The sequence below is a fragment of the Nematolebias whitei genome, chromosome 16 (genome assembly GCF_014905685.2).
Source record: "Nematolebias whitei isolate Nwh7 chromosome 16, NemWhi1, whole genome shotgun sequence".
NCBI lineage: Eukaryota > Metazoa > Chordata > Actinopteri > Cyprinodontiformes > Rivulidae > Nematolebias > Nematolebias whitei.
In genome coordinates, this window is record NC_056513.1 from 40866027 (window position 1) to 40877126 (window position 11100).

The window sequence follows — 11100 nt, forward strand, 5'->3', positions numbered from 1 at the left end:
CTTAGCAGGGTCCTGGAGGGTGCGTGGGAGTTTGCCCAACCAGACTACATGCGCTTTGTGGACTTGGAGAAGGCGTTCAACCACATCCCTCGGGGAGCCCTGTAGGGGGTACTCTGGGAGTATGGGGTACCAGGCCCTTTGATACGGGCTGTTAAGTCCCTGTATGATCGGTGTCAGAGCCTGGTCCACATTGCCAGCAGTAAGTTGTGCTCTTTCCCAGTGAGAGCTGGACTCCGCCAAAGTTGCCCTTTGTCACCGACTCTGCTCATAACTTTTACAGACAGAATTTCTAGGCGCAGCCAAGGTGTTGAGGGGATCTGTTTTGGTGGCCTTAGGATCGTGTCTCTGCTTTTTGCAGATGATATGGTCCTATTAGCTTCATCAGGTCATGACCTACAGCTTTCACAGGAGCGGTTCACAGCAGAGTGTGACGCAGCTGGGATGAAGACCAGTTCCTCCAAATCCAAGGCCATGATCTTGAGCTGGAAAAGGGTAGTGTGCCCTCTCTGGGTCGGGGAGGAGATCCTGCCACAAGTGGAGGAGTTTAAGTATCTTGGGGTCTTATTCACGAATTAGGGAAAACTGGAGCGTGAGATCGATAGGCGGATAGGTGCAGCGTCGGCAGTGAAGCGGGCGCTGTACAGGTCTGTCGTGGTGAAGAGAGAGCTGAGTCAAAAGGCAAAGCTCTTAATTTACCGATCGATCTACGTTCCTACCCTCATCTGTGGTCGTGAGCTTTGGGTTGTGACAGAAAGAAAGAAATCTCAGATAAAAGCGACTGAAATGAGTTTTCTCCGCAGGGTGTCTGGGCTCTCCCTTAGAGAAAGGGTGAGAAGCTCGATCATCCGGGAAGGACTCAGAGTAGAGCCGCTGCTTCTCCACGTCGAGAGGAGCCAGTTGAGGTGGCTCGGGCATTTGGTTATGATGCCTCCTGGACGCCTCCCTGGTGAGGTGTTCCAGACATGTCCCACTGGGAGGAGACCCAGAGGAAGAGCCAGGACACACTGGAGGGACTATGTTTCTCGGCTGGCCTGAGAATGCCTTGGGATTCCCCCGGAGGAGCTGGACCAAGTGGCTGGGGAGAGGGAAGTCTGGGCCTCCCTATTTAAGCTGCTACCCCCGCGACATGACCCCGGATAAGTAGGAGAAGATGGATGGATGGATGAAGACTTTGATAAATCCTACAGTTGGCTTGGTTTTCTGGGCTATTCCTTATCCCATGTTGCTATTACCTATTTAGGAGAACAAACTGATCTAATTTCATCAAATGAACAGTTACAAATGCATACTATAGTTTACACTACACACATATTATTGTACACATAGAATAGTTTATCTTTGTAATTATTCTTTCCTAACATGTGATTTCTGTGTTTTTGTCTTTCTCCCTAGACAAAACTTGATGGCCTCCATGCATTGTTTTGGTTTTCTCCTTCTTGCCCTCTTAAATCCAGCTGGTCAAAGCAGATGGCCACTTGTCCTGAGCCTGGTTCTGCTGGAGGTTTGAAGTGAAAACTCAAAGCAATCTGTTGGCTCTTTAGATAAATAACATCATTAACAGACTTTATATGTTTGTGAATGTTTCTGTTCAGTGCAAACAGTTGTGATTTGGCACTACAAATCTAAATAAAATGAATTGGACAGTTTTTTATGAGTGCACACTTTACAGCTTTCTCGAGGTAATGAACAACTTTTATGGGCCAATGCAAAAGAAAAACATCCCCAATTTCCCCTGGGGGGCTTCATGGTTTAACATGTTTAATTAACCTCCTAGGACCTGGCATCCACATGTGTAAGAGTTTGGGTCTTAGAAGGTTAAATATGAAATTATTTAATTTATTGACAGTTTCGTACAATGCCATAAATGAGTGATATCTGCAGTGTATGAAATACCACCAGTTTTTAGCATACTTTTATTTTTACTTGTGTTTGCAATGGGAGAAGAGTTCATTTTAATTTTATTGTACTTTAGTATAGTGAGAAAAAAAGGCATTTGTTCATATTGCACAGGAAGCTCAGTCTGATTGTTGAACCTTAGGATCAGGAGCAGGGTGTTTTGTCCAGGTTGAGTAATAGTGCACAGTCTTCATCGTGGCAGGGTTGATAAAGGGGTCATGGGAGTTTGACTCCGGTGTACTTGTGTGTACATGTACAGTGTCTTGCGAAAGTATTCGGCCCCCTTGAACTTTTCAACCTTTTGGCACATTTCAGGCTTCAAACATAAAGATATAAAATTTTAATTTTTTGTGAAGAATCAACAACAAGTGAGACACAATCGTGAAGTGGAATGAAATTTATTGGATGTGTCAAACTTTTTTAACAAATAAAAAACTGAAAAGTGGGGCGTGCAATATTATTGGGCCTCTTTACTTTCAGAGCAGCAAACTCAGTCCAGAAGTTCAGTGAGGATCTATGAATGATCCAATGTTGTCCCAAATGACTGATGATGATAAATAGAATCCCCCTGTGTGTAATCAAGTCTCTGTATAAATGCACCTGCTCTGTGATAGTCTCATTGTTCTGTTCCAAGAGCAGAGAGCATCATGAAGACCAAGGAACACACCAGGCAGGTCCTAGATACTGTTGTGGAGAAGTTTAAAGCAGGATTTGGATACAAAAAGATTTCCCAAGCTTTAAACATCCCAAGGAGCACTGTGCAAGCAATCATATTGAAATGGAAGGAGTATGAGACCACTGCAAATCTACCAAGACCCGGCCGTCCCTCTAAACTTTCATCTGGAACAAGGAGAAGACTGATCAGAGATGCAGCCAAGAGGCCCATGATCATCTGGATGAACTGCAGAGATCTACAGCTGAGGTGGGAGAGTCTGTCCATAGGACAACAATCAGTCGTACACTGCACAAATCTGGCCTTTATGGAAGAGTGGCAAGAAGAAAGACATTTCTCAAAGATATCCATAAAAAGTGTTGTTTAAAGTTTGTCACCTGGGAGACACCAAACATGTGGAAGAAGGTGCTCTGGTCACATGAAACCAAAATCCAACTGTTTGGCCACAATGCAAAAAGATACGTTTGGAGTAAAAGCAACACAGCTCATCACCCTGAACACACCATCCCCACTGTCAAACATGGTGGTGGCAGCATCATGGTTTGGGCCTGCTTTTCGTCAGCAGAGACAGGGAAGATGGTCAGAATTGATGGAAGATGGATGGGGCCAAATACAGGACCATTCTGGAAGAAAACCTGTTTGAGTCTGCAAGAGACCTGAGACTGGGACGGAGATTTATCTTCCAACAAGACAATGATCCAAAACATAAAGACACATCTACAATGGAATGGTTCACAAATAAACGTATCCAGGTGTTGGAATGGCCAAGTCAAAGTCCAGACCTGAATCCAATCCAGAATCTGTGGAAAGAGCTGAAGACTGCTGTTCACAAACGCTCTCCATCCAACCTCACTGAGCTCCAGCTGTTCTGCAGGAAGAATGGGCAGAACTTCAGTGTCTCCATGTTCAAACCTGATGGAGACAAACCCCAAGAGACTTGCAGCTGGAACTGCAGCAAGAGGCGGAGCTACAAAGTATTAATGCAAGGGACTCAATAATATTGCACGCCCCACTTTTCAGTTTTTTATTTGTTAAAAAAGTTTGACACATCCAATAAATTTCATCCCACTTCACGATTGTGTCCCACTTGTTGTTGATTCTTCACAAAAAAATTAAAATTTTATGTTTTTATGTTTGAAGCCTGAAATGTGGCAAAAGGTTGAAAAGTTCAAGGGGGCCGAATACTTTAGCAAGGCACTGTCCACGGCCCATATTTGAACTGAACTCCTGGCAGACCGACATCCCTCAGGACTCATCCATCCATGAAGTTACACACGTCATCCAGCTGAGAAAACAGCAACAAGCTAAAACAAATTAAAACCTGTTCACGTAAAAGTGTAATTTTTTTATTTAATGTGTTCTGTCAAGCCACATGACATTTTGGAAGCAGATTTTTATTGTTTAGTAAAGTGCTACAAATCTAGCAACTAACTCGACTGTTCTGTAACTTTTTTCCTTCGTTATTTCTCTACGATCATTCTGAAAGAACAGCTGCAAAAGTGACCGCACCACCCACTTCAACATTCTTTAAATTAAGGCCCTTCAAACAACCATCTACAACAGCTAAAATATTAGTTTGTATTGTTGGGGCAGCTGTGGTTGAGTGGTTCGAGCAGTTGTTCTCCAATGGACGAGTTGGGGGTTCGATTCCACCAGCAGTCACATGCTGAAGTGTCCCTGGGCAAGACACTGAACCCCTCATTGTCCCAGATGTGCGTCCTTCAGTGTATGGATGTGATAAAGCTCCGATTAGTCCCTGTAAATATATAATAAAGTGCTGTGTGGATGGGTAAACGAGGACAGACTGTTGTGAAGAGCTTTTGATTATCTGCATAAAATAGAAGGTGATGTACAAGTAGTAAATTTTTTTAAATTAAATTAAACGTGTATTAAAAGGGATGCCTGAACTCTGCTCCTAAACCTTTTCAAAGTGGAAAACACTAAAGTCTCCAGAGGGTCATGTCCTTCCTTTGGTATACCAGATGGCACCAGGGGGCCTCAGCGCTCAGCTCCTGATGGAAACAGCTGTCAGCAGCTGCACGGCGACCATCACAGTTTCTGGTGTTACATGGAAAACTTCAACTTTTGTCATTTTTCCAAGAAAAGAAACGAACACCTGAGCAGGTTTTCAGACGCACGTCAGAACAGAACAGCTTGTTGCTTTTAGAGAAAACAAACCAGTCTTCCAGATTTAAGATCATACTTCTTATTAAAATCGTTTTTATTAATTTATTCTCTATTAAAACAAAATGAGAACACAGCAGAAGCAAAAAATAAACAATAGATTGAGGAATGTACTTCAGTAAAGAAAATAAAAGCTCCAGCTGGTCCAACATGGGGGGGGGGGGGCTTTATTTCAACCACATTCAAATAAAGCACCACTTTATATATTTATATTTTCATATTTATAGATATATAAAGTTATTTATATATATTTTATAGTTTTTTTTCATATACACCTTCAGGCAATAACTAGAGGATTCTTTACAGAATCAGGTTTTTTGTGGTTCTCTTAATTTACAGGTAAACTTACTTTCTGGATAATTTAAACCACAGAAAAAGTCAAGGCAACTTTTTTTTTTTGCCTCGTTCATAAAGTACAAAACTGACACAGAGGACGACCATTTTTATACACAGTAAAAATGCAATAAAATTAAATTACATATAGGAGACAAAAGTTGTGTAAACCTTTCCCCGTTACAGCAAACCTAAAAGAAAACTAAAAAAAACAATTCGGTATAAAACACGCACACAAAAACAAAAACATTTCTCGCCCTTTGAAAAAAACGTGCTGGCGCTTGAACAACTTCTGACTTCTGTCTTGACGCGTTGGCTTTGTGTGGCATCAGTCTGAGCTGCGCGACAACACGTCGAGGAGCAAGAAGCTGCAGGAAGCGACGGACAAGACGTCGGCAGAAGGCAACGGAGCAGCACAGAAACACGAGAGGAACCCAGAACCAGCAGAACGTCTGGGTCCTCCCAGCAGAACGAAGAACAAAGTTCTTACAGATCTCATGGCGGCTTTAGGTCGAAGATATCACGAGGAGGGTGGGACTTTAACGTACAGTTTGGTTACTATGGCAATGGTGGCTTCCACAGTCATGTACAGCATGTCCAGCACATCAGGTGGGGCCACCTGGGAGGGGGAGGCATGACTCCCACAGCCATCTGGCCCCTCCCCCACTAACCCGAGAGATGATGGGAAGGTAGTGTCCTCTGAGAGGGGCGGAGTGGAGCTGCTCCTGGTTTTAGACCCCACCTCCTTCTCCTCCTTCAGCTCCTCTGAGGGGGCAGACGTCACGTCAGCCCTGCTCCCCTCCAGCTGCACCTCCACCTGCTTCACGGTGCCGCCCCCGTGCTGCTGTGGCTCAGGCTCTTCCCCCTGCGCATACCCCTCCCCTGCATCCTGCATCAGGGAGGAGGAGGAGGAGGAAGAAAAGGAGGATGACGATGAGGAAGAGGCCTCCATCTTCTCCTCCTTCAGGGAGGAGTCCAAGTTTTCAGAGGTGGTGGGGGTGGGGTCTGGAGTAGGCGGGTCCTGTTCTGTGCCCGGGTCTATCAGGGAGGAGGAGTCCCGCGTTTCTGTATCCGAGGTACTGGTGGGCGTTAGCGCCTCCTGGTGGTCGGGTTTCAGCTCGCTGCACTCGGGGAGAGCTGTGGAGGAGGAGGCCATGCAGAGGGGGGGCTCTCCGGCTTTGTCGTCCTCACTGTTCACCCTCCGCCGCTTCATGGGGGTCACCCCTTCATCATCAGCTGGAACAGAAACAGACGAATGATAAGAATGAACGCTTCAGCTGTGGAACACTAGACCAGCTCTTTATCCTCACTAGTGTCCTTGAATTGGCATGTGGGTTTGCCAAACAAGTCCATACAGACCCGTTCCAAAAAATTAGAATATCGTAGAAAAGTTGTTCAACTTCCATGATTCCATTCAAAAAGTTAATCTTTAACAGATGATAGATTCAGGGCCCACAATTTAAACTATTTCAAGTATTTATTTGTTTATTTTTACATAATTGGGTCTTCCAGCTCATGAAACCCACGAAAACAGGATTTCAAACAATTAGAAAACTGTGGAGACATCAGTCCAAATGTTGCAGGGCATGAATGTTTTAAACTGAGTGTGACACTAATCATCTACTAAACTCAAAGCACCTGCACAGGTTTCTCCAGGTGTCATTAAACTGATTCAGTTTGGTTCAATTGTCTCAGTTTGGTTCAATATGGGGAAGACTGCAGACAGAACATCTGTCCAGAAGACCATCATTGATGTTCTCCATAGGATTGGTAAGCCACAAAGTTCATAGCTAAGGAGGCTGGCTGTTCACAGAGCGCTGTGTCCAAGCACATCAATGGAAAGTCTAGTGGAAGGACAACATGTGGCAGGAGAAGATGCACCAGCAAAAGAGATGACCGTGGGCTTCAGTGGATTATCAAACAGAGAAGATCCAGAATCTGTCAGAGATCCAGAAAGAGTGGAATGAGGCGGAGTCACAGCTTCAAAAACCACCACATTCAGACTCATCCAGGAGATGGACTACAACTGTCGGGTTCCTCGGTCCTCTTTTCAGATGAAAGTAAAGTGTCTTTCATTCAGAAATCAAGGTCCAAGAGTTTTGAGGAAGAAGGGTGAGGAACAGAACCCATACTGGTTGAGGTCCAGTGTGAAATATCTACAGTCAGTCATGATCTGGGTGCAATGTCCGGTGCAGGTGTTTGTAAACTCTGCTTTCTTAAATCCAAGGTCACAGCAACAGTCTACCAGAATGTTTTAGAGGACTTCATGATTCCTTCTGCTGAGGATCTGTATGGAGATACAGATTTAATCTTCCAGCAGGACCTGGCCCCTGCCCATGCTGCCAGAAGCACCAACACCTGGTTTGATGCCACAGTGCCTGACTGGCCAGCCAACTGGTCGGATCTAAACCCCAGAGAGAATCTATGGGGTCTTCTCAAGAGGAACATGAGGAGCACCAGACCCGACAACAAAGAAGATCTGACAGCATCAAGGAAATCTGGGCTTCCATAACTCCCAGTCAATGTCACGTCGCATCGAGGCAGAAATTAAGACAAAGAGATTCACAACCAAGTGTTGAAGATTGACATATTGATTTGAAAGAACCATATTTTGATTGATTTGTTGTGATCCTAATTTATTTCTCTACAAAAACTGAGAAGTGTGGACTGATGTCTTCACAGTGTTCTAATGTTCTGAAATCCTGTTTTCGTGGGTTTCATGAGCTGGAAGCCCAAATTATGTAAAAATAAATAAATAAATACTTGAAATCATTTAAATTGTGGGCCCTGAATCTATCATCTATTAAAGATTAACTTTTTGAATGAATTATGGAAGTTAAACAACTTTTCCATGATGTTCTAATTTTTTGGAAAGGGTCTGTATGTGTTTTGTAGTGGACTTGAAAAAGGCATTCAACCATGTTCCCCCAAGTCCACTGTGGGGGCGTTCCATGAGAATGGGACTGAGAATCTGTTGCTACAGTCACTCAGTTCTTCTACAAACAGTGCGAGTCTTCGGTTCATGTTGCCGGCTGCAACGCTGGACCCCATCAGGGTGAGTTGGACTCCACCAGAGCTGCCCATTGTCACAACTTCTGTTCATGACTTTGATGGACAGAACTTTCTCTGTGCAGTCAGGGAACAGAAGAGGTCCAGCTCCGGGATCTAAGAACTCTGTATGTGGATGATGTGGTCCTGTTGGCATCATCGTGCCATGATCTCCAGCTCTCACTGGAGCGGTTCACAGCAGAGTGTGAAACAGCTGGGACTGAAGCCCAAGCCATGGCCCTCAGTTAGAAAAGGATGGAATGCCCTCTGTTGTTTTTATTTTATTCTTAGGCTGCTCCCTTCTTCAGGGGTCACCACAGCAAACCAACCTGCACCAAGACTTGATTGGTTTTACGCCAGATGTCCTTCCTGACATAACCACAGACCACCGAGCTGCCACAGCCCTCTGTGTGGAGCAGAGAGCTGGAAAAGGATAGATTACTCTCTACGGGTTGGGAATGAGGTTCTACCTCAAGTGGAGGAATTTCATTATCTCAGGGCTTTGTTCATAAATGAGGGAAGAACAGGGTGTGGGACTGGTGCTGCTTTAGCAGTACTGTGGATTTAGAGCCGGTTCATTAGGGTGAAGAGGGAGCAGAGCTGCAAGGTGAAGCACTCTATTTACTGGCTGGTGTATGTTCCTACCTTCACCTATGGTGACAAACTTTGGGTAATGACCGAAACAATGAGATCGAATATAGAGGTGGTCAAAATGGGCTTTCTCCACAGGAATCTGGAAACTCCTCTAGAGATAGGGTGAGAAGTTCAGTTGTCTTGGAGTAGAGCTGCTGTTCCTCCATATTGAGATGTGGAGGAGCAGCAGCTCCTCCAGTCATGGTGGTTCAGACAACTTTCCAGGGAGGTGTTCCAGACATTTCAGCTACGAGGAGATCCAGGACACTGTGTCTCTAGGCTGACCCCGAAGAGCCGTCAGTGGAAAGGGATGTCTGGACCTCTGCTCAAGCTGCTGCCCCCACGACCAGACTCCAGAACAAGCAGCAGATAAAGGATGGATGGACTTAAAAAGGTTGGTGTATAATATATAAATGCATTCAATCTAGAAATACAGGAATTTAACGTTTGGTTCATCATTTAGAGTTATGGCAAAGATAAGGTTTTAGTGAGAACTGAGGAAATGGAAAGGGAGGTAAGCACCTGTTGTACCTTTGGACTTGTGATCTTTGGACTCCAGTTCCACAGCACTGCGCTGCTGGAGACAAAGGCAACATCGGCCCAGCAGATCCTGCAGAGCTGGGCAGAGGGCGGGGTCAATGACCTGAGGGGGCTGGACGGACAGCAGCAACACCAACGCCCGCAGGTCCTGAAACACAACACACAGACCAACGAATGACAACCAGCAACACTCGGACAGAGCTCAGGTCTGAGCCTGGAGCGCCTTCAGTCCGTGCACGTTTGTTCCGTACCGCGTTGAGCAGGCTGCTGGTCTTGTTGAGCTCCACTCGGTGACCGGCCAGCTCAGGCTGAAGGTTGCTCTGCTCAGTCAGCAGGTTGGTTACCAAAACCCCAATCAGGTTGGAGCAGCTGGGACCAGACAGAACCTGGACCTAAAAACCAGTTTGTTTTATGTTTCACTTCCAGGTAGTGTCATTGCTCAACTGGCACTTGTTGTGTTGTACCTTGTGCAGGAAGCAGGTGAGGAAGGAGTAGGCCACGTTGTTGTTGAGAAACGTCCTCTCATCCATTAAAATGCATTTGATGTATTCACTGAAGGCCGGATCTTCACACAGCAGCTTCACACACGTCTTCGCCAGAACAGACTGAAAACAGACATAACAACTGTACTTCTTTCAGCATTCAACACATTATTATATTATCTAGTGATGATAATCTCCCTGCAACAAGTACACAATCAATTAGAGCCATGCATTATAATATTTAGGACAATATTTTTTACGCCTTTATCTTTTAATTCTTTAAAGATTTCAGTTGAAACTGATTTTCTCCAAAACCATTTGACCAAACCCAAGTTCTTTAAAACCAGCAAGACAAAAGTTCAAGCTGCAAGAACTCAAAAACCAGAGCTACAAGAAATAAAAGTGACCTTGTTTGGTTCTTGCAGCCCTGGGAGAGAACAATAATGGTTCTTGTGAAGTATGTAGCAACCTTTATTGATAAGTTAGCAGGAGAAACAAGCACTGCGTTTAGTTTAAAGCGGCTAAATTCACTCTATGAAGTCAGACTTCTGGTCTGTCTGCTACATTTCCCAGTGAACAAACGTTTGAAGAACATTTTACAGCAGATCTGAGGTCTCTGTGTTTACGTACTTGTTTTAAGAACAAGAGAAAAGGTTCAGTCATGTCACCTGGACCAGTTTCTTTAAGTGAGAAGCGTTTCGTCTTCCATCTGAAGGACTTCCTCAGTCCACGGCCTGCCAACCAGTTCTGTCTACTTCTGAGATTCCAACAGGAGGTTGGCTTGAAACTAAGCCCGTCACGATAACAAATTTTACTGGGCGATTAATTGTCTCAGAAATTATTGCGATAAACTATAATATTATTTGAAATTTGACAATAATTAGTAATTATTGTCAAATTTAAGAAGACATGTTGGTTAATTTCTTTTGACTGTAGTACCTGTTTTGACCACCAGATGGCAGCATAAGACTGTTTGAACCGAAGGATGGATGGTGAGGGAGCGAGCAGAGTGTCTCTCTAAGAAAAATGGGAGGGAGGCTCCTTGACGTGACGTGGGCTGTCTCTCCCTGTTTTCCGGTTCTCAAAATGGCGGACGCTCAGTGTGGTTTGAGCTTTTTAGCATTTGTCACACAAAGCTTTTAATAAAAAATTTTTTAAAAATCAGTTAAGTTCTCAGGTTCTTCTTGCAGAGAAAAACAACTTTTTACACAAAGGCACGGGTTTCAACCGTGAATTTTGGAGCTTCGACAAGACAGAGAAGTATGAGACCTGTCCAGGTGTCCCTGTGATGGACTGGAGACCTGTCCAGGT

At 44.6% G+C, this 11100-nt stretch overlaps 1 protein-coding gene across 1 annotated transcript in view; it reads right to left on the bottom strand.

The window, feature by feature from the left end:
- Positions 1-5585: 5585 nt before the first annotated feature.
- usp34 (ubiquitin specific peptidase 34) overlaps positions 5586-11100 on the bottom strand; it is a gene marked incomplete in the record, with an annotated part of 140740 nt that continues 135225 nt past the window's right edge. Inside the window, 4 exon segments of the mRNA XM_037689997.1 lie at positions 5586-6322; positions 9299-9455; positions 9559-9699; positions 9772-9912. Of these exon segments, the coding sequence (XP_037545925.1) occupies positions 5607-6322; positions 9299-9455; positions 9559-9699; positions 9772-9912 (1155 nt within the window).